We start from the raw sequence: 24,298 nt of genomic DNA, 5'->3' as shown, positions 1-24,298 counted from the left end.
CTGTCCAAATTATGCAAGTACAAAACCATGCAGTCAGCAAGTTACACATCTCCCACTCCTTTCCCCTTCATCATTCACATAAGCAGAATAATCTGACATTGATATTTTCAACAGGCTGATCAAATTTGTCTTGCAAATGATCAAGGGATGAATGCGACAAGAAGTAATGTGTGGGTTCAATTCCAACAGGGCCCATTCAGAGTCACAGCTGGGAAAGTTAGTTGACGATAGTGGTGGCAGATAGAGAAAGTAGCTGCTGAAAAGGCAGTAATAAGAGGATTAAAGATGCATTACCTGTGTTCAGATTCATGGATGGAGAAGATGACTCCTGATGTGGAGGACTTCTGCTGGATGGAGGCCAGGAAGGTAAATTCACTTTTACTCCTGAAGAGCTGCACCACCTTCTCTGTGATGTGGGCCGGTGCGTGGACTGCTCTGCCCACATCTGGGGGATGAGAGAGAAAGAACAGCAATCAGGGAACCGCATGTTTGCTGCTTTCATAGTCGACGAGTCGGCATCCTGTGTGCCTGCTAAGGTTCAGGCTTCACCAAGTAGGGGAAAAGAAGACAGAAAAGTGATTGTGTCCCAAATGGCAACATGTTCGCAATGTTGTGCAATACTTTTGACACGGGTGAATAGGGTCATTTGGGACACACAGAGACACATAATGTCTGAGGCAGGGCCTGAAACTGCTAACTGCTAAATTTTTTCAAGGGGTATGACTGCAGTCCCTGGTTCGAATCCAGACTGCATCACATCTGGCTGTGATTGGGAGTTCCATAGGGCGGCACACAATTGGCCAGTGTCGCCCAGGTTTTGCTGGGGGAGCCGTCATTGTAAATAAGAATTTGTTCTTAACCTCTCTAGGATAGGGGGACAGTCGCGTCCCACTTGGCCAAAAGCCAGGGAAAATGAATAGTGGCAAATTAAAATAAAATTATATAAAAATCAAATCACACATGTAAGATACTAAATTAAAGCTACACTCGTTGTGAATCCAGCCAACATGTCAGATTTTAAAAAGGCTTTTCGGCGAAAGCATAAGATGCTACTATCTGATGATTGCACAACAGTAAACAAAGAGTAGCATATTTCAACCCTGCAGGCGCTACACAAAACGCAGAAATAAAATATAAATCATGCCTTACCTTTGACGATCTTCTTTTGTTGGCACTCAAATATGTCCAATAAACATCACAAATGGTCCTTTTGTTCAATTAATTCCGTCCATAAATATCCAAAATGTCAATTTATTTGGCGCGTTTGAGCCAGAAAAAAACAGCTTCCAATTTGCGCAGTCACTACAAAATATCTCAAAGGTTACCTGTAAACTTTGCCAAAACATTTCAAAATACTTTTGTAATACAACTTTAGTTATTTTTAAACGTTAATAATCGATCAAATTGAAGACGGGTCTATCTGTTTTCAATACAGGAGGATCACAAATTAACGCTACATTTTCAAGTCTTGCCCAACTCTCAAAAGTGTTACCCTGTTCCAAGATGGCCGTACTTCTTCATTGCACAAAGGAATAATCTTAACCAAATTCCAAAGACTGGTGACATCCAGTGGAAGCGGTAGGAACTGCAAACAAGTGCATAATAAATATTGTTTCCCCCTGAGAACTCATTGAGCAGACAGTGACCTCAAAAATAAATAATTCTGAATGGTTAGTCCTCAGCGTTTTGCCTGCTACAGACAGTGCCTTGCGAAAGTATTCGCCCCCCTTTAACTTTGCGACCTTTTGCCACATTTCAGGCTTCAAACAAAGATATAAAACTGTATTTTTGTGTGAAGAATCAACAACAAGTGGGACACAATCATGAAGTGGAACGACATTTATTGGATATTTCAAACTTTTTTAACAAATCAAAAACTGAAAAATTGGGCGTGCAAAATTATTCAGCCCCCTTAAGTTAATACTTTGTAGCGCCACCTTTTGCTGCGATTACAGCTGTAAGTCGCTTGGGGTATGTCTCTATCAGTTTTGCACATCGAGAGACTGAAGTTTTCCCATTCCTCCTTGCGAAACAGCTCGAGCTCAGTGAGGTTGGATGGAGAGCATTTGTGAACAGCAGTTTTCAGTTCTTTCCACCGATTCTCGATTGGATTCAGGTCTGGACTTTGACTTGGCCATTCTAACACCTGGATATGTTTATTTTTGAACCATTCCATTGTAGATTTTGCTTTATGTTTTGGATCATTGTCTTGTTGGAAGACAAATCTCCGTCCCAGTCTCAGGTCTTTTGCAGACTCCATCAGGTTTTCTTCCAGAATGGTCCTGTATTTGGCTCCATCCATCTTCCCATCAATTTTAACCATCTTCCCTGTCCCTGCTGAAGAAAAGCAGGCCCAAACCATGATGCTGCCACCACCATGTTTGACAGTGGGGGTGGTGTGTTCAGGGTGATGAGCTGTGTTGCTTTTACGCCAAACATAACGTTTTGCATTGTTGCCAAAAAGTTCAATTTTGGTTTCATCTGACCAGAGCACCTTCTTCCACATGTTTGGTGTGTCTCCCAGGTGGCTTGTGGCAAACTTTAAACAACACTTTTTATGGATATCTTTAAGAAATGGCATTCTTCTTGCCACTCTTCCATGAAGGCCAGATTTGTGCAATATACGACTGATTGTTGTCCTATGGACAGAGTCTCCCACCTCAGCTGTAGATCTCTGCAGTTCATCCAGAGTGATCATGGGCCTCTTGGCTGCATCTCTGATCAGTCTCCTCCTTGTATGAGCTGAAAGTTTAGAGGGACAGCCAGGTCTTGGTAGAGTTGCAGTGGTCTGATACTCCTTCCATTTCAATATTATCGCTTGCACAGTGCTCCTTGGGATGTTTAAAGCTTGGGAAATCTTTTTGTATCCAAATCCTGCTTTAAACTTCTTCACAAAAGTATCTCGGACCTGCCTGGTGTGTTCCTTGTTCTTCGTGATGCTCTCTGCGCTTTTAACGGACCTCTGAAACTATCACAGTGCAGGTGCATTTATACGGAGACTTGATTACACACAGGTGGATTGTATTTATCATCATTAGTCATTTAGGTCAACATTGGATCATTCAGAGATCCTCACTGAACTTCTGGAGAGAGTTTGCTGCACTGAAAGTAAAGGGGCTGAATAATTTTGCACGCCCAAATTTTTCAGTTTTTGATTTGTTAAAAAAGTTTGAAATATCCAATAAATGACGTTCCACTTCATGATTGTGTCCCACTTGTTGTTGATTCTTCACAAAAAATACAGTTTTATATCTTTATGTTTGAAGCCTGAAATGTGGCAAAAGGTCGCAAAGTTCAAGGGGGCCGAATACTTTCGCAAGGCACTGTAAGTTCTGTTATACTCACAGACATGATTCAAACAGTTTTAGAAACTTCAGAGTGTTTTCTAACAAAATTGACTAATAATATGCATATCCTATCTTCTGGAGATGAGTAGCAGGCAGTTGAATTTGGGTATGCATTTAATCCGGACGTGAAAATTCTGCCCCCGGTCACCAAGATGTTTTAACCAATTAAGCTAAATAGCCTCCTCGTTGGTCAAAGTAGTGCACTATATATAGGGAATAGGCTCATTTGAGACAGTGGCCGTGTGTGAATATGAATACTAGTGTTCTAAATAGTAGGCATTTAATAATGTATGCAACAATAGTTTTATAGTATGTGAAACTTTGAAAATTGAGAGTTTGCTTTAAATGCCAGGATGTTATACTCATTTTGGCTTTTAATCTAGTAGAAATCGCTGAACCCTTTTGAGGAAGTAAATCATCTTTTCAGAGTCACATGTGTTTGAAACCAGCTTATATTCAGCTGATAATCAGATAAGGAGACTTGCTGTACCTAAATAAACAAATGGCGTGAATCAACACAGTTTTACATTAGATTACGCATTCTAATGATGGGTGAGCTTAGCTAGTATCTTGAAATTTGTTGTCTACTGAATTTGTTTTTACTAAAGCTTAGGCTATGTTCTAAATAGTACGTAGTACAATTGCTACATAATAGGGCTACAGTGCATTCGGAAAGTATTCAGAAAGTATTAATTCAGTCAATTTTAGAATAAGGCTGTAATGTAACAAAATGTGGAAAAATCAAGGGGTCTGAAAACTTTCCGAATGCACTATGTGTAGTTTTAGTAGGCAGTAGTTCAGATAGATTTTGGATATGGCCAGTGTGTCCCTCTATAGAGTGTCTACTGCTACGGTACCCTGATGGGAGGATGAGTCAAGGAGAAGAGAAGGAATCCTGCCAATGTAGTGAAAAACTGTCTGATACTGATGGAGTCCCTCCTTTTTAGGCCACTGTCTGAGTCACCAGCATCACATACGAATCCAGCTGGCCAGACACTAATGTATCACTAATCTGAGGTGTCTCAGAGGAGGAGTGCTGATTTAGGATCAGTTTAGCCTTGAAGATCACAATAAATAAGATTAAATGGACAGGGGGGGAGCTGATGCTAAACCAGCTTGATACATACGGCCCCTGGACCTTTAGTCAATGAATGTCTGTGAGACAAGAAATCTAAACAAGGAATCCAACTCTGAAAGAATTGTAGAGTGAGACAGTGTCAGATTGAATATATTGTAATCCCACCACAAATGTCAGCCAGTTTGAACGTGTGTTAAGGGAATTTTTATCAATAATGACTAATTATGTATACATTTCAATCAGGACTGACTAATCAGAATACTATTATGTTACTGTATATGTACTAATCAGAATACTATTATGTTACTGTATATGTATGAATTTTCTTTTTAACCCTAGTACTGAATATAATGTGTGTAAATATAATCAAGAATTAGAACAATGACTGTCTGTACCTTGGTAGAAATGAATGAATTTATAGCCAGACTGGCTAGAAGGCTTATCTACACAGGCTGGCCTTGGCTCGGTCATAAATGATCTTAAAAACCTGTTAGAGATAGGGCAGAATTACTGCCCCCTTTGGAGGAATTGCGTGCCCATAGTAAACAGAAAAAAAATCTGTCCAAAATTGCTAATATATGCATATAATAATTATTATTGAATAGAAAACACTCTAAAGCTTCTAAAACCATTCAAATTATGTCTGTATGTAAAGCACAACTCTCAGGGCAGCCATTCTCCCAAACTCTCTCTTGTCATCAGAAAAGTTGGGCCAACTTTGACGTCATCGCCCCCACCCTCCCAACCAGCTACGGATCTGGGAACAGTTTCTATCTCTTCAGCGCGATGTCTCCTTTCAATGGGGCGTTTCATTGTGAGAATCGCGCGCTCCCTCGCCCTTTGGCGGGCTAAAATCTTCGGGTCACGCGAAAATACATGTACTCTAATGCGCGTGTCTGGTCTGGAGCTCTCTTTGTTCCAGAATTCACCAAACGATGTCGGTTTGTCTGTTCCAGCTGATAATTGTTTTGCACGTTTATAACATCCTAAAGCTTGATTCTGCACTTAGTTTGACCAGTTTAGTCGACATATAATATGTAATTTTGAAGTTTTGATGCGCATCCACTAGAATTTTGGCTGCATTTCAACCGGAATTTGTCGTGTTTGATAACCCAAAGACACAGACTTGAAAACCAAACGCAGTTTTTGGTAAGTATGACTCCTTCCACGTCTTCTGATCGAAGAACATCAAAGGTAAGGGAATATTTATGTGGTAATTTTGTGTTTCTGTGGACTCCAACATAGAGGAGACATAATGCTAATTTCTGAGCGCCGTCTCATATTATAGCCTAGTGAACGAATTCTGTAACGTTAAAAATAAATGTAACACAGCGGTTGCATTAACCTGTTACTCCTACCCCCTACTTTTTCGAACATTCTGTTAAAAATCGCGCAACATGGGTATGCATGGGTGTCTGATCTTTGTGCCAGTAGTTTAGACAGACAGCTCGGTGCATTCAACATGTCAATACCTCAGAAATAAAAGTAGTGATGAAGTCAATCTCTCCTCCACATTCAGCCAGGAGAGATGGACATGCATATTATTAATATTAGCTCTCCCTGTACATCCAAGGGCCAGCCGTGATGCCCTGTTCTGAGCAAATTGCAATTGTCCCAAGTCCTTTTTGTGGCACCTGACCACACAACTGAACATGAGTCAATGTGCAACAAAACTAGGGCCTGTAGGATCTGACTTGTTGATAGTGTTGTTAAGAAGGCAGAGCTTCGCTTTATTACAGACAGACTTCTACCCATCTTAGCTACCACTGCATCAATATGTTTTGACCATGACAGTTTACAATCTAGTGTTACTCCAAGCAGTTGCGGTTTCGGGTTTAGTGAGTGTTTTGTTTCAAATATAATGCTTGCCACCCACTCTTATTCCTTGCCACCCACTCTGAAATGAACTGCAGCCCTTTGTTGAGTGTTGCAGTCATTTCAGTCGCTGTAGTAGCTGACGTGTAATAGTGTTGAGTCATCCGCATACATAGAAACTCTGGGTTTACTCAGTGGCATTTCGTAAGTAAAAATTTTAAAAAGCAACGGGCCTAAATGGCTACCCTGGGGAGTTCCTGATTCTAACTGGATTATATTTGATAGGCTTCCATTAAAGAACACCCTCTGTGTTCTGTTAGACAAGTTACTATTTATTCACATTATAGCAGGGGGTGTAAAGCCATAACACATAACACATATAACACATATATTTGTCCAGCAGCAGGCTAAGATCGATAATGTAAAATGCTACACTGAAGTCGAACAAGACAGCCCCCACAATCATTTTATTGTCAATTTCTGTCAGCCAATCATCAGTAATTTTTGTAAGTGCTGTGCTAGTTGAGTGTCCTTCCCTATAAGCATTCTGATATTCTGTTGTCAATTTGTTTACTGTAAAATGGCATTGTATCTTGTCAAAACAAAACAACCATGTGCAACATAAGACAACAAAAAAAATCCAAGGGTTTGCGTGTGAGGCCTAGTTAGTGTTTCCAAGTAGCCACACATCTTCCAATGCACTTTTCAAAGAAGAGTCTTGTTCTATAAGGTGTTTTTTTTTAGCTCATCGAGCTGTGCTGTTGAGGAACTAGAGCAAGCACACTTGTAGTTGTTTTGGACACAGCCCTGCCTTTTCATAATAACTTGTTGTTTACGCAATCCAAAAACGGTCCATTATAAATCACAATCTGGGTCAGGTGGCCATAATTTGAAAGCTTGTTCCTATTGCCAACATGTCTAGCTAAAATATAAATTATTATCAAACAATGTTAAGCTTTCACAAGGCAATTCACAGAAGGAGATCATCATTTTGGTGCGCATAGAATGGAGTCATGAGTTCATTCAGATGCGTGGTGCACAGCAAATTTTATTCACAATACAACAAACATAGGCTCATTCTGTTCAGGACAACTCAGGGTATAACGCCATGTCATCTTTTAACTATACATTAAACATAGTGATCATCAACATTGACACTGTATACTACATGAGTTTTATAATATGGAAATATGAAGTGCACATTTTAACTCAAGTGTGTTTGGCTAACTTGTATGTTATCAAAGTGATATTATTATTATTATCATCCTCAACGTCTCATCTTTAAAAATACGTTGTCCTCTTATTAATTTACAAGTTGCCCATTAAGCAGGAGGGATGGGGGCAACTTCCTGTTGCGCAGGAACTGCTTACTGACTGTACACTAATGTTACTGCACGAATATAGCGGGTTTACTAACGAGTTAGTTCTATTAGCTATGCTGACTATGACGTTATACTTTAGCTAATATGGTGAAAACAATGTAGGCTGTGTGTAGTGGTTTGGCTTGGAAAGGTTTTATCCCCTGGTCACACACAGCTGATGGTTGTGCATTGAAGTCCACAAGCAAGGGAAGAGATGAGACTAGGAGAGCGCATAGATGCGAGAATGAATACAACCTAGCTGCTATGAAAGTGAACTGTGTTTATGCATGATCAGGGGGGTGTAATCATTCCGTCGAGGATAAAGATACCTGAATCTGTCCAATAGAAACTCTAGTTTGCAACTGTTGGACTAATGATCGCACCCTATATCAGGTGGTATTGAATGTCACTGTCTGTCCATGTGTCACCTCTAATTTGTCTCTCGACTTGTGTGCACCTACGTTGTAAACTTTCATTCAAAAGGCTAAGTTTTAGCAACCTCATGATGGGTGAGGGAAAATCTTAGTATCATGTATTAGCTTAAAAATATTTATGTTACATTGAACTGGTGAAAGGAATATGAATGCGAGTCATCCAATACGCTTTAATAAAAATAAGGCCATGCTCATGACAAAAAAATCATCCTCCCTCATCTTAAATGGCACTGACCGCCACTGATGGTTGTCCGTCCAGTGCATGATGGAGTAATCTGCTTTATCACCCCATTTCCATGGAAATGTCTGTCGGCGTTTGTTGTAACCTGTGCAAGCTTGACCTGAATTTGTGTTGTTGCATAGCTAAAAAGATGGTGGTGAAATCCCAAATTGGAATTCATTTTAGTCATTAGTTTGACCTGCTGGCCGCAATGAATTCTACAGCAGGATTAATACACCCTCCGACCACCAACTGTCTATCATGTGGGCTCAGAAAAATAAATCATCATTCTCCAGGCAGCATAAAGTAGGAAAAAAGTGTTTAGAGATGTTAAATGATCAAATGGGTCAATAATGAATGCAAACAAGTGATTGCACTCTGCTCCACACTCAAACTCAAGAACGAATCCTTTCGGTGGCTGCTGCAGTTTGCGAACAATAGCTATTGAGAAAATCTCCCTTGCCGCAGGTAAACAATTGCATTCTGGTGCAAGAATCATTCACAATCTAGTCCGGTTGCGAATGCAACTACACCTCTTTTTAACACTAGAACTGCCATAGGCCAATGTTACCTAAGACTTTTATGAACACAATCTCATTATTATTCTGCCGATAGCATATATGAAATGTATTTATTAGACTGATACATGCAAAATAAATGTACACGTATACCGTACATGTTATTCAATCATTGCACCCACACTGCTTGGGAGAGGCTGCGTAGCCAAGCACTAAAATATAACTTGGTTCTATTTGTGATGCTTAATGGACTGCAAGTCCGGCCTTCCCCATCTCCTCATTGGTTTTTAGGAGCATATGCAAGAATATACACTGCTCAAAAAAATAAAGGGAACACTTAAACAACACAATGTAACTCCAAGTCAATCACACTTCTCACTTAGGAAGCAACACTGATCGACAATACATTTCACATGCTGTTGTGCAAATGGTATAGACAACATGTGGAAATTATGGGCAATTAGCAAGACACCCCCAATAAAGGAGTGGTTCTGCAGGTGGTGACCACAGACCACTTCTCAGTTCCTATGCTTCCTGGCTGATGTTTTGGTCACTTTTGAATGCTGGCGGTGCTTTCCCTCTAGTGGTAGCATAAGACGGAGTCAGGTAGTGCAGCTCATCCAGGATGGCACATCAATGCGAGCTGTGGCAAGAAGATTTGCTGTGTCTGTCAGTGTAGTGTCCAGAGCATGGAGGCGCTACCAGAAGACGTGGAGGAGGTCGTAGGAGGGCAACAACCTAGCAGCAGGACCGCTACCTCCGCCGTTGTGTAATGAGGAGCAGGAAGAGCACTGCCAGAGCCCTGCAAAATGACCTCCAGCAGGCCACAAATGTGCATGTGTCTGCTCAAACGGTCAGAAACAGACTCCATGAGGGTGGTATGAGGGCCCGATGTCCACAGGTGGGGGTTGTGCTTACCATTTGCCAGAGAACACCAAGATTGGCAAATTCGTCACTGGCGCCCTGTGCTCTTCACAGATGAAAGCAGGTTCACACTGAGCACGTGACAGACGTGACAGAGTCTGGAGATGCCGTGGAGAACGCTGCCTGCAACATCCTCCAGCATGACCGGTTTGGCGGTGGGTCAGTCATGGTGTGGGGTGGCATTTCTTTGGGGGGCCGCACAGCCCTCCATGTGCTCGCCAGAGGTAGTGAGATGAGATCCTCAGACCCCTTGTGAGACCATATGCTGGTGCGGTTGGCCCTGGGTTCCTCCTAAAGCAAGACAATGCTAGACCTCATGTGGCTGGAGTGTGTCAGCAGTTCCTGCAAGAGGAAGGCATTGATGCTATGGACTGGCCCGCCCGTTCCCCAGACCTGAATCCAATTGAGCACATCTGGGACATCATGTCTCGTTCCATACACCAACGCCACGTTGCACCACAGACTGTCCAGGAGTTGGCGGATGGTCTGGGAGGAGATCCGTCAGGAGACCATCCGCCACCTCATCAGGAGCATGCCCAGGCGTTGTAGGGAGGTCATACAGGCACGTGGAGGCCACACACACTACTGAGCCTCATTTTGACTTGTTTTAATCTCTTCAGTCGACCCTCTACTTTTTTGAACATTCTGTTAAAAATCGCGCAACATTTCAGCGCCCTGCTACTCATGCCAGGAATATAGTATATGCATTTGCTTAGTCTGTGTGGATAGAAAACACTCAGACGTTTACAAAACTGGTTAAATCACTGCTGTGGCTTTACCAGAACGGCATTTACATCGAAAAGCACAGGAAAAACTGATCACTGAAAATGGGAAAATATATCCATGCGCTACTTGATCCCATTGATAAAGGTGAACCACAATTAATTGACTGAGGTTGCAGTACCTACAGCTTCCACACGGTGTCTAGAGTCTTGTCATTTCCCTTCGAGTTTTTTCTTGGTCAAACACATGCAGGACACCGTATCTAATCCGGTCTAGGACCGGATATTTTCGTTGAGTTTCTAGCCGGACATTTTTCCAGACGGACAGCTAATGATCTTTACATCGCCTCCTGATGAATTTTATCGCTTATTAACGTTTACTAATACCTAAAGTTGCATTACAAACGTATTTCAAGTGTTTTGTGAAAGTTTATCGTCGACTTTTTGAATTTTAAAAATGACGTTACGTTTTGAAACGATGTTTTTTTCGTTTATCACACAGTCTACATATAACGATATCTAGGCTTTATATGGACCGATTTAATCGAAATAAAGACCCAAATAGTGTTTATGGGACATCTAGGAGTGCCAACAAAGAAGATGGTGAAAGGTAATGAATGTTTTCTATTTTATTGTGCGGTTTGTGTAACGCCGAAATGCTAATTATTTTGTTTACGTCCCCTGTGGGTCTTTTGGGGTGTTGCATGCTATCAGATAATAGCTTCTCATGCTTTCGCCGAAAAGCATTTTAAAAATCTGACTTGTTGCCTGGATTCACAACGAGTGTAGCTTTAATTCGATACCCTGCATGTGTATTTTAATGAACTTTTGAGTTTTAACTAATACTATTAGCATTTAGCGTAGCGCATTTGCATTTCCAGAGCTCTAGTTGGGACGCAAGCGTCCCGAGTAGAAGCAACAGGTTAAGGACATTACATCAAAGTTGGATCAGCCTGTCGTGTGGTTTTCCACTTTCATTTTGAGTGTGACTCCAAATCCAGACCTCCACGGGTTGATACATTTGATTTCCATTGATCATTTTTGTGTGATTTTGTTGTCAGCACATTCAACTATGTAAAGAAAAAAGTGTTTAATAAGAATATTTCATTCATTCAGATCTAGGATGTGTTATTTTAGTGTTCCCTTTATTTTTTTGAGCAGTGTATATACAGTGGGGAGAACAGGTATTTGATACATTGCCGATTTTGCAGGTTTTCCTACTTACAAAGCATGTAGAGGTCTGTAATTGTTATCATAGGTACACTTCAGCTGTGAGAGACGGAATCTAAAACAAAATCCAGAAAATTACATTGTCTGATTTTTAATTAATTCATTAGCATTTTATTTTTCAGCTCCCTCCAAAGATCTTCTATTTGGTTCAGGTCTAGAGATTGGCTAGGCCACTCCAGGACCTTGAGATGCTTCTTACGGAGCCACTCCCTAGTTGCCCTGGCTGTGTGTTATCAAATTGTTCTCCCCACTATATATGACCAACTTCCGGAATTTCTACTTGTCGCACCAAGCCATGGAAATGGTTACAGATAACATTTACAATGGTACTCAGTCTGCAATTATCTACACCTCACTGCCACAACCTACCAAATGCGAATCCGAAACAAGGTAAGAAACTGTCCTATTATTTGTCAGCAAAGCAATCTAGCTAGCTATAATATCTATCTCTGCTAGCTAGCACTGTAGCAGCTGTAATGTTAGCAAAGGTAGCTGGCTAACTAAGTCAAATTACTACAGCCAGTACAGTCAATAACTAACATTAGTAACTAGTTAACAAATGTAGTTAACATGAACATGTTGCATGGATTTTAGTTGTAGGAGAAAGAAATTGCACTTTGACTAAAACAAGCTAATATTAGCTGGCAAACAAAGTTAGCCAACTAGCTAGAAACCAAAGCATAGTTGTCTAACATTAGCTACTCAACATTGGTGGAAGAACGAATAGCATGGTAGCTAGCTAGCTAATGTTAGCTAGCTAACCAAGCCTAGTAAAATACAGCAAAGGAGACATTCGGCTATTGACTGTTCATTTTTTTATTGATAAAATTAATATGTGAGAACCATGGGCCAGCCAGGAGTCTCTTCGTGTGAGGGAACGCTGCATCACCAAACAAGGGCATAGATTTCCAACAACTCATGTCATGGTCAGGCTGAATCAGATGCTGGACTACAACACGATGGCTGATATGAACAAAAGACTGATGCCAGAGACCCCAGCTTTTTTAGCTTTGAGATACCAGCATTCAAGACTGTTTGTTTATTCAGCAGAATAATGTGTCTCCTGTATTTTACAGGCTCCGGCCAGTCGGTCTAAAAAAAACTCTGCTCAAGAGAAGCAGCAATTTGCAGAGAAAACTGAAGACTTGTCTGATGTGTAGACAGACCCAGAGGACCTGACACAATTTTAATAAGCTCCCCACCTTCACGATCCCATGAGATGGAGGACCTGATTGCATCAGCAGACCGGAGAAGATGGGCCAAGCAAGCTTAAGGGGAGAAAAGTGCCATCAGAACAAAACCGGAACAACCGTCCACTTCCACCGCAGCCCTACCCAGAACATAGACCGTAGACAATCACCTGCACCAAACTATTTTCACTAACTCTTCACACCATCTTCTCAAGAGACTTTACACCAACTCCAACTCACTCACCCACCCTTACAGATACAAACAAACAGAACATTACTCTTTTCTTTTTACTAATCTTTATTATTTATAGTAGAAAAAGGTGTATTATTGTTATATACAATGGAAAGTTTTCAGCATTATTCTAAAATTGATTGTTTTTCCCCCTCATCAATCTACACACAATACCCCATAATGACAAAGCAAAAACAGGTTTTTATAAATGTTTGCTAATAAAAATATAATAATAATTGAAATATCACATTTACATTAGTATTCAGACCCTTTACTCAGTACTTTGTTGAAGAACCTTACGCAACAATTACAGCCTTGAGTCTTCTTGCGTATAACACTAAAAGATTGGGAGAAACTCCTCAAATACAGGTGTGCCAATCTTCTTTGCAGATCCTCTCAAACTCTGTCAAGTTGGATGAGGAGCGTTGCTCTACAGCTATTTCCAGGTCTCTCCAGAGATGTGTGATCGGGTTCAAGTCCAGGCTCTGGCTGGCCACTCAAGGACATTCAGAGACTTGTCCTGAAGCCACTCCTGCGTTGTCTTGGCTGTGTGCTTATGGTCGTCGTCCTGTTGGAAGGTGAACCTTCACCCCAGTCTGAGGTCCTGAGCACTCTGGAGCAGGTTTTCATCAAGGACACCTCTGCACTTTACTCCGTTCATCTTTTCCTCGATACTGACTACTCTCCCTATCTCTGCCACCGAAAAACATCCCCACAGCATGATTCTGCCACCACCATGCTTCACCGTAAGGATGGTATCTGGTTTCATCCAGACGTGACGATTAGCATTCAGGCCAAAGAGTTCAATCTTGGTTTCATCAGACCAGAGAATCTTGTTTCTCATAGTCTGGGAGTCTTAATGTGCCTTTTGGCAAACTCCAAGTGGGCTGTCATGTGCCTTTTACTGAGTAGATTCATCTGTCTGTCAACTTTACCATAAAGGCCTTATTGGTGGAGTGCTGCAGAGATGATTGTCCATCTGTAAGGTTCTCCCCTCTCCACAGAGGAACTCTAGAGCTCTGCCAGAGTGACCATAGAGTTATTGGTCACTTCCCTGACCAAGGCCCTTCTCCCCCCGATTGCTTAGTTTGTCTGGGCGGCCAGCGCCAGGAAGAGTCTTGGTGGTTCCAAACTTCTTCCATTTAGGAATGATGGAGGCCACTGTGTTCTTGGGGAACTTCAATGCTGCAGAATTCCTTCGACCTCATGGCTTGGTTTTTGCTCTGACATTCAATGTCAACTGTGGGACCTTATATATACAGGTGTGTGCCTTTCCAAATCATGTCCAATCAATTGAATTTACCACAGGTGTACTCCATTGAAGTTGTAGAAACATCTCAAGGATGATCAAAGGAAAAGGGTGAGGGAGAGGGAGAGAGAGAGCGAGAGAGAAGGAGAGCTTTTCTTGTAGCATTTATCTTGTACCTGCTATCATTTCTTATGATCAAAAAAAAGTTGTAAACATCATGTCGGCAATTACTAACCTACAGTTGGGCTTCAACTTCGACTCATCCACCCTGTGATCTTTATGTACAGTACCTCCGATCCAAAGGGGGGACAAGGGAGGTCCGTGTATGCTTTCTTTTGGGTTGAGTAACAGTATGGGGGAGGAGAAGTGTTGATAAAGATTGGGCATCATGTGTCTTAGTTAAGCGGAATTAAAATCGCTGGCAACAAGTGCATGGTTTCCTGCATCAGTGACTCGATCAATAAAAAAGTGGTCAGATGAAGCAGATGCTAAGCTAAAGAACTGTTTTTCACAGTGACCGTAAGTACATAACCCAACCAGAAGCCATGGATTACAGGCAACATCCGCAATGAGCTAAAGGCTAAAGCTGCCACTTTCAAGGAGTGGGACTCTAACCCTGAAGCTTATAATATATCCCACTATGCTCTCCGAGCAACAATCCATTTTTTTATCTGAGATGTCAAGCAAAGAGGCACTGATTTTGAAGGTAGGCCTTGAAATACATCCACAGGTACACCTCCAATTGACTCAAATTATGTCAATTAGCCCATCAGAAGCTTATAAAGCCATGACATCATTTTCTGGAATTTCCCAAGCTGTTTAAAGGCACAGTCAACTTAGTGTATGTAAAAAAAAAAGTGAAATAATTGTTGGAAAAATGACTCGTCATGCACAAAGTAGATGTCCTAACCGACTTGCAAAAACTATAGTTCGTTAACAAGAAATGTGCGGAGTGGTTGAAAAACTAGTTTTAATGACTTCAACCTAAGTGTATGTAAACTTCCAACTTCAACTGTATGTATGGACCTCGCTTTGTGAACAGGGGAATGGTCATGCTGTAACAGGAAAGGACCTTCACCAAACTGTTGCCACAAAGTTGGAAGCACAGAATCATCTATAATGTCATTGTATGCTGCATCGTTAAGATTTTCCTTCAGTGGAACTAAGGAGCCTAGGCTGAAGCATGAAAAACAGTCCCAGACCACTTGAACTTATACACCAAACTTTACATTTGGCACTATGCATTCGTGCAGGTATGGTTCTCCTGGCATCCGCCAAACCCAGATTTGTCCATCGGGACTGCCAGATGGTGAAGCATGATTCATCACTCCAAAAGAAAGCATTACCACTTCTCCAGATTCCAATGGCGGCGAGCATTACACCAGTCCTGCCGACGCTTGGCATTACACATGGTGATCGCAGGCTTGTGAGCGGCTGCTCGGCCATGGAAACTCATTTCATGAAGCTCCTGGCGAACAGTTCATGTGCTGACGTTGCTTCCAGAAACAGTTTGGAACTCGGTAGTGAGAGATGCAACCAAGGATAGACCATTTTTAGGCTAAGCCGTTTTTGCAATAGCAGTGTGGGTGTGGATGAAATAGCCGAATCCACTATTTGAAGGGTGTCGTGGAAATTTCCTCTATTTACCAAATCATGAGAGCAAACCACACACAAGTCAGAGTTAGTTATCACAAAGTCCATCTTTAATTATATGAGCTCTATCACAACCCTGTGACTCTCAGATCAATTCAGTGTCTATCAATGAATTCTCTGAGTCCCTTCCACATCTAAACTGAGATCCTTAATAGCAAAGACACACACAGGATAAGACAGCATCGGCATAATTCATCGTTCAGCTTTGTCTCCTAAACTATGTTCTCTTCTCAAACTCAGAACCATAAACAAATCCTCCATATCAACAGCCAAATATCAAATCCATCCTATCTTGACAAGATCACAGAGACACACTGACTGGCACACAGACATTGTGGAGCCAAGAGATACACGCTTGACCTCTCCCCTCTCTCCGGCCCAAGCAACTTAGTCTTGACATAGAACAGATACTGCAACACCGCCACAGTATTATACAAAAATAACATTCTGATAAGAAGTAACTTACAAACATATGATGAATATAAAACATCTTACCTATGTTACCAACTAATTCTGATTATTCCCCAACAAGGGGTATCCACATACTTTTGGCTATTTTGTGTATATGAGAGCCCGGGAAGGCAGTGGAAGCCACATATTCCATCCTATCCAGGCACGTATCAGCCTCTCCCTGAGGAGCTAACCTCTTTTCTACAGCCCCAGGCAAGCCTGCTTTGGAGGGAGTGAGAGGGGGACAGCCAAAGACTACAGCTGGGTGGGTAAAGGGCAAGAGGGTTAGTGGCTCACTGGCACTGAGGCAGAGAAGGGTGCTGTGGCTGTGGAGGGTACTGGAGCTATGAATGGGGCAGGAGTAGGGCCTGGGACAGGGACTAGGGGAGGGGCTGGCTAGGGAAAAGTCTAGGGATGGGGCTCTGGGCTAGGGAAAGCACTGGGGCAGGAATTAGGGAGAAGGTTAAGGGAAGGGGCTGGGTCTAAGGGGGCCTGGGTATGGGCTCCGGGCAAGGATTCAAGAAAGTGATAGGGTCTAGAGGTGTGACTGAGATTGGGGGTCCTCAAATGGCAGCTTCATTAAATAGTACCCACAAAACAGCAGTCTCAATGTCAACAGTGAAGAGGCGACTCCGGGATGGTGGGTCGGAGTCGCAGAGTTGCAAAGAAAAAGCCGTATCTCAGACTGGCCAATAAAAAGAAAAGATTAAGATGGGCAAAATAACACAGACAACTGGAAGAGAAGGAGCTCTGCCTAGAAGGCCAGCAACCTGGAGTTGCCTCACTGTTGACATTGAGACTGGTGTTTTGCGGGTACTATTTAATGAAGCTGCCAGTTGAGGTCTTGTGAGAAGTCAGTTTCTCAAACTAGACACACTAATGTACTTGTCCTCTTGCTCAGTTGTGGCCCGGGGCCTCCCACTCCTCTTTCTATTTGGGTTAGAGACAGTTTGCGCTGTTCTGTGAAGGGAGTAGTACACAGCGTTGTACAATATCTTCAGTTTCTTGGCTATATCATGCATGGAATAGCCTTCATTTCTCAGAACAAGAATAGACTGACGAGTTTCAGAAGGTATGTCTTTGTATCTAGACATTTTGAGCCTGTAATAGAACACACAATAGCTAATGATCCAGATACTCAACTAGTCTAAAGAAGGCCAGTTGTATTGCTTCTTTAATCAACATAAAAGTTTTCAGCTGTGCTAACATAATTGCAAAAGGGTTTTCTTAATGATCAATTAGCCTTTTAAAATTATAAACTTGGATTAGCTAACACAATGTGCCATTGGAACACAGGAGTGATGGTTGCTGATAATGGGCCTCTGTACGTCTGTGTAGATATTCCATAAAAAATCTGCTACAATTGTCATTTACAACATTAACAATGTCTACACTGTATTTCTGATCAATTTTATGTTATTTTAATGGACAAAAATGTGATTTTCTTTCACAAACTTTTGATCAGTAGTGACATTTATTGCTACTTTGAATTACTGCAAGTGTTCTTAGCTAGCATAGCTAGCTAATGTTTGCTAGCTAGCTACTTAGCTAGCTCAAGTTGACACAAGACATTTCTGTCTGCACTAAATTGCTCGTAAATATCTTGCTTTTCGACCAAATAAAAATCACACAGATAATAATTGTTGTCAAAATACAGTGCCTCCAGAAAGTATTCACACCCCTTGACCTTTTCCACATGTTGTTGTGTTGAGATTTTGTTAAATTGAAATTTTGTGTCACACAATACCCCATAATGTCAAAGTGGAATTATGTTTTTAGAAACGTTTTTAAAAAATCATAAAAAATGAAAAGCTGACAAGTATACAACCCTTTGTTTTCACAATCTGAAATAAATTCAGGAGTAAAAATATGCTAGCATCCCACCTGGCCAACATCCGGTAAAATTGCAGAGCGCCAAATTCATCGGTTTAAAGATTAACTCAAGCCACTGTGTCAGATTTCAAAAAGGCTTTACGGCGAAATCATACCATGAGATTATCTGAGGACAGCGCCCCATGTCAAAAAGCATACAAACATTTACCAGCCAAGTAGAGGAGTCACTAAAGTCAGAAATAGCGTAAAATTAATCACTTACCTTGGATGATCTTCATATGTTTGCACTCACAAGACTCCCAGTTATACAGTAAATGTTTGTTTTGTTTGATAAAGTCCCTCTTTATGTCCCAAAACTCAGTTTTGTTGGCTCGTTTTGTTCAGTAATCCAATGGCTCCAAGGCGGTCACAACAGGCAGAGGAATACATACTAAAAGTACCAGTAAAGTTCATCGAAACATGTCAAACGATGTTTAGAATGAATCCTCAGGTTGTTTATTGTCTTTATAATCAATAATATTTCAACCGGACAATACCGTTTTCAATAGAAAGGAAAAATAACAAATCAGGTCTGCAAAGTTCCTCTGTCCTCTGACCAAAATGGCTGTTTACTCATCTTTTTTTCAAAATAAAAACCCGAAACCATGTCTAAAGACTGTTGACATCTAGTGGAAGCCATAGGAACTACAATCTGATTCCTAACCATTACATTCTCTATAGGCATTGAGTTGAAAAACAGCCACATGAAAATAATTCCACTTCCTGGATGGATTTTTCCCACGTTTTTGCCTGCCATATCAGTTCTGTTATACTCACAGACATTATTTTAACAGTTTTGGTTCCTATCCAAATCTACCAATTATATGCATATCCTAGCTTCTGGGCCTGAGTAACGGGCAGTTTACTTTGGGCATGCTTTTCATCCGGAGGTGAAAATACTGCCACCTACCCAAGAGAGGATAACAAGTTGCATTGACTCCTCTGTGTTCAATAATAGTGTTTAACATGATTTTGGAATGACTACCTCATCTATGTACCCCACACATACAATTATCTGTATGGTCGCTCAGTCGAGCGGGGAACTTCGAAACACAAATTCAATCACAAAGACCAGGGAGGTTTTCCAATGGCTCGCAAAGAAGGGAATCTATTGGTAGGTAGGTTAAAAAAAACACACACACAAAAAACAGACATTGAATATCTCTTTGAGCATGTTGAATTTATTAATTACACTTTGGATGGTGTATCAATACACCCAGTCACGACAAAGAGACAGGCGTCCTTCCTAACTCAGTTGCTGGAGAGGATGGTGACTTTAAAACAGTTACAGAGTTTAATGGCTGTGATAGGAGAAAACTGAGGATGGATCAAGATGTTGTTGACATAATAACATCATAATGTAAGTAACCTAATTTATGTTCCTCTAAATGCCTCCATCAATCCGACAGCTATTGTCAGCAGTAATCATGTGCCTATGAACCTGAGTTATACTATTAGCACTGAGATGATTTGCACTTGTAGGAAGCCCATTGTGAGCAGTTCACCCTGCACTAGAGGCTCAAGTATAAATATCATTGTCATGTCTACCTCTGATACCTCTCCCAGAAAAGCATCTAAAACAATCAAGAATCCCAGAAAAGCGCAACAAGTAGCCCACATTAACATACAGGTATGTAACCTAAGAAACAAGATTCAAGAAATGGATAACTTACTATCAACTGAAAACATAAATATACTGGCTATCTCTGAAACTCACTTAGATAATACATTTGATGAAACAGCGGTAACAATATATGGTTATAAAATCGACTGAAGAGACAGGAATGCCAATATTGCTGTTGATATTCAGAGTCATATTCATGTAAAGCTTTGAGAGGAGCTCATGTCAGATGCTGTTGATGTAATATGGCTACAGGTTCATTTGCCTCAACTAAAGCCTATTCTTGTGGGACGTTTCTATAGACCACCAAGTATCAGTATCTAGATAATATTTGAGAAATGTTTGATAATATAATGAATCTGATATCAGAGAGGTATATTTTCTCGCTTTCATCAAGTCTTCCACTCAAGAAAAGGCTTCAAGCTGTAACCAGTGCCTGCAACTTGGTTCAGGTTATCAGTCAACCTAACAGGTTTTTACAAACACAATAGGAACTAAATCATCCACTTGTATTAACCACATCTTTACTAAATGCTGCAGAAATCTGCTCTAAAGTAGTTTCCATACCCATCGGAGGCAGTGATAATAATATAATAGCCATATCTAAGAAAAACCAAAAATGTTCCTAAAATAATGTGTAAGTGATCATAGAGGAGGTTTTGCAATGATTCCTATGTTGAAGATGTGAAACATATTTGTTGGTCTGACATGTGCAATGAGGCACATCCTGAAGCTGCACTTGGAGCAATTATGAAATTACTTCTTCCAGTTACTGACAGGCATGCACCCATAAAGAAACGGACTGCTAAAACTGCCAAATTCCCATGGATAGATGATGAATTGAAAAACTGTATGGCTGAGAGGGATGCCAAATAAGTCTTGCAAACACAGTAAATTGAGAAACCATGTAACTAAACAAAAAGAAGAAGAAACTATACTATAGAAATTAGTGAAATTAGTGAAAGAATGAAAGTTAGTGAAATTAGTGAAAGAATGATACTAAAAAGCTCTGGAATACCTGAAATAAAATTATAGGCAGAAAAACGAACTGCATCCTTCGTTAAGACTGATGGCTCATTCATAACAAAAGCCTTTGATATTGCAAAACACTTTAGTAACTTTTTTGTTGACAAGATTAGAAAACGTAGGCATAAAATGCAAACAATAAATGCTGAGCCTTCATATTCATGTATAATGGACAAAATAATGAAAGACAAGGACTGTAGATTTGAATTCCGCAAAGTTAGGGGAGAAGATATGAAAAAATATTGATTTCTATAAATTAGGACAAACCACATGGAACCGACTACCTGGATGTTAAATTACTGGGGTTGGTAGCGGAATACATTGCAACTCCTCCAGGCCTGGAGGGAGGCATAGGTCATTCCGTTGCTCAAAAATAGCAAAACACCGGTTAATGGTTCAAACAGCAGACGAATCCGCATGTTATCAGTGGTTAGCAAACTTTTTTTTTAAATCATGTTTGACCAAATTAAATGTTATTTTGCAGAAAACAAATTAACAACAGTCTTTCAGCATGCTTATAGGGAAGGGCACTCAACATGCTCGGCATTGACACAAATGACTGATGATTGGCTGAAATAAATTGATAATACAAAGATTTTGGGAGCTGGTTTGTTGGACTTCAGTGCAGCCTTTGATATCATTGATCAGAACATATTGCTGAAAAACCTAGGTGTTATGAATTAACATCCTTTGCCTTATCATGGATGACAGTTACCTAGCCAATAGAAAACAAAGGGTTTTCTTTAATGGAAGCCTCTCTAATGCAAATTAGTTTGAGTGTGGTGTACCGCAGGGCAACCGGCTTGGACCACTATTGTTTTCTGTGTTTAATAATGACCTTCCACTGACCTTGAATAAAGCCTGTGTTTCCATGCATGCTAATGACTCAACAGTATACACGTCAGCTGCAACAGTGAAATAAATAGAGCTCCAGTATGTTTTAGAATGGAACTAGAACTAGCTATCGGCTGGAAGTAAAAAAGCAAAAAAACTAAAAGCATAGTTTTTGGAACAAATCACTCGCTCAACCCAAAACCTCATCTGGATCGATTATTGAATATTGTGGCTATTGTACAAGCTGAAGAGAGTAAACTTCCGGGTTTCACCCTAGATAGCAAGCTATCATAGTCAAAACATATAGACTCAATGGGTGCTAAAATGGTAAGAGGTCTGTCTATGATAAGGCGTTGCTCTGCTATCTTGATATCTCAGCCAGACAGGTCCTTCAGGCCCTAGTTTTGTCGCACCTGGACTACTGCCCAGTTGTGTGGTCATTTGCTCCAAAGAAGGACATAGGCAAATTACAGTTGGTCCAAAACAGAGCAGCACATATAGCACTTAGATGTACACTGAGGGCAAATGTCAATGACATAAATGTCAATCTCTCCTGGCTCAAAGTGACTGCATCACTTTTGGTCTTAGTGTGAGGTGTTGAAGGTAACGAACTGTCTGTTCAAGCAGTTGGCACACAGTTCGGACACTCATCGGTATCACACAAGACATCAAATCAGAAGTCTCTTCACAGTCCACAGGTCCAGAACATAGGCTGGGAAACACAGTATTAAATAAAGCTATGACTAAATGGAACTCTATGCCACCCCAGGTAACTCAAGCTAGCAATAAAAACAGATAAAAGAACACCTTACGGCATGAAGAGGACTGTGAAGACACACACACACACATTTTTCTGATTTTTTTATTGTGTTCTGCATTGTATTATGTATGTGATACATGATTGGGATACGTCTGTAATGTTGTTGTCTTGCCTGGCTATTTCAAGATGAATGTACCAGCTTTGGGTTGCTCTGAATGGCAGTGTCTGCTGAATGGCTAAATTGTAATGTAGTGCTATGTATGTATACTTATGTATATTATGTATTATGTATGTATTATGTACATATATTATGCCAGCAGCACACCACACTGCTGGCTTGCTTCTGAAGCTAAGCAGGGTTGGTCCTGGTCAGTCCCTAGATGGGGGACCAGATGCTGCTGGAAGTGGTGTTGGAGGGCCAGTAGGAGGCACTCTTTCCTCTGGTCTAAAAAATATCCCAATGCCCTGTGTAGGGTGCTGTCTTTTGGATGGGACGTTAAACAGGTGTCCTGACTCTCTGAGGTCATTAAAGATCCCATGGCACTTATCGTAAGAGTAGGGGTGTTAACCCTGGTGTCTTGGCTAAATTTGCAAGCTGTCCCTCATTCTTTCACGGTAACCTAATCATCCCCAGCTTACAATTGGCTCATTCATCCCCCACCTCTCCCCTGTAACTATTCCCCAGGTTGTTGCTGTAAATGAGAACGTGTTCTTAGTCAACTTACCTGGTAAAATAACTATAAAATAAATAAATAAAAATATTATTTGTCATGTTGTTTCCTGTCTGGACTCCAGGAAGAGTAACCTCGGCAGCAGCTAATTGAGGATCCTAATAAATACTAATACTGAAACTGAAAGGTACAGAGCTAACATTGTTAGCGCAGAGGAAAAGTCATATTTGAATAGAAGTGTGTGGGAGTATGGAAGGTCTACAGAAAACACACACAAACAAGATAGATTTTTACTGAAAGCTGCATGGGCTTCTGTTTGAAGAAATCCAACTATTTAAAAATTAATACATAGCAAGAATTGATAAAACATGAATGAAGGACTTTATTTGAGACTTCCTGCATGGGCTAGAGGGAAAATTATGTTCAGATGACAAAACACTTATAAGTTGCATTTGTTGGGTGGCATGTATTTAAACCGAGCCGTAAGACATGAAAAATAATATTGTGTGTTTGTATGTGTGTGTGTGTGGCTACTGTAAATGGGACTTATATGACACTGTTTCCTTCAGGGTTGTGAGTTGATTGTTCTCTCTATTATATGGGGATCCTGAGTGGTGCAGCGGTCTAAGGCACTGCATTGATCCAAGGCTGTACCACAACCGGCCATGATCGGGAGTCCCATAGGGCGGCGCACAATTGGGTTAGGGAAGGGTTTGGCTGGGGTAGGCTGTCATTGTAAATAAGAATTTGTTCTTACCTGACTTGCCTACTTAAATAAAGGTAAAAAATATGAAATACATTTTACAGTATCTCGCTTACTCTGCAAATTCACTTTTTCATTGTCGTGCTGATGTGCTTTTTGTTGCGACTTGGCTACCTGTCAAACTTGACATGTTTTACTTTTATGTTTTTACTTTTAATAATTGTTTAATCAAAACTCTGCATTTAACACATTTACCAACGTCTTAGTATTTTCAGGCTGTAAGGACCTCGACTAATACAACGCTCTCCATAAAACTACTAAAGGAAAGTGCTAATTTCCAGCGTAGGAGTCTGACTCCAATTGTTGGCCAGTACATGCTGTAATTGTA

At 40.8% G+C, this 24,298-nt stretch overlaps 1 protein-coding gene across 1 annotated transcript in view; it reads right to left on the bottom strand.

Annotated features, from left to right (window-relative positions):
- The window catches only part of LOC115113446 (protein kinase C-binding protein NELL1), a 481,860-nt gene that overhangs the window by 396,162 nt on the left and 61,400 nt on the right, over nucleotides 1–24,298 (bottom strand). The window contains exon 3 of the mRNA XM_029641098.2: nucleotides 295–445. Within this exon, the coding sequence (XP_029496958.1) occupies nucleotides 295–445 (151 nt within the window). The remainder of the gene's footprint in view (nucleotides 1–294; nucleotides 446–24,298) is intronic.

Source organism: Oncorhynchus nerka, linkage group LG28 (assembly GCF_034236695.1).
Source record: "Oncorhynchus nerka isolate Pitt River linkage group LG28, Oner_Uvic_2.0, whole genome shotgun sequence".
Lineage (NCBI taxonomy): Eukaryota > Metazoa > Chordata > Actinopteri > Salmoniformes > Salmonidae > Oncorhynchus > Oncorhynchus nerka.
Note: the sequence above shows the minus strand (reverse complement) of the source record. Positions and strands in the feature narration are given on the sequence as shown.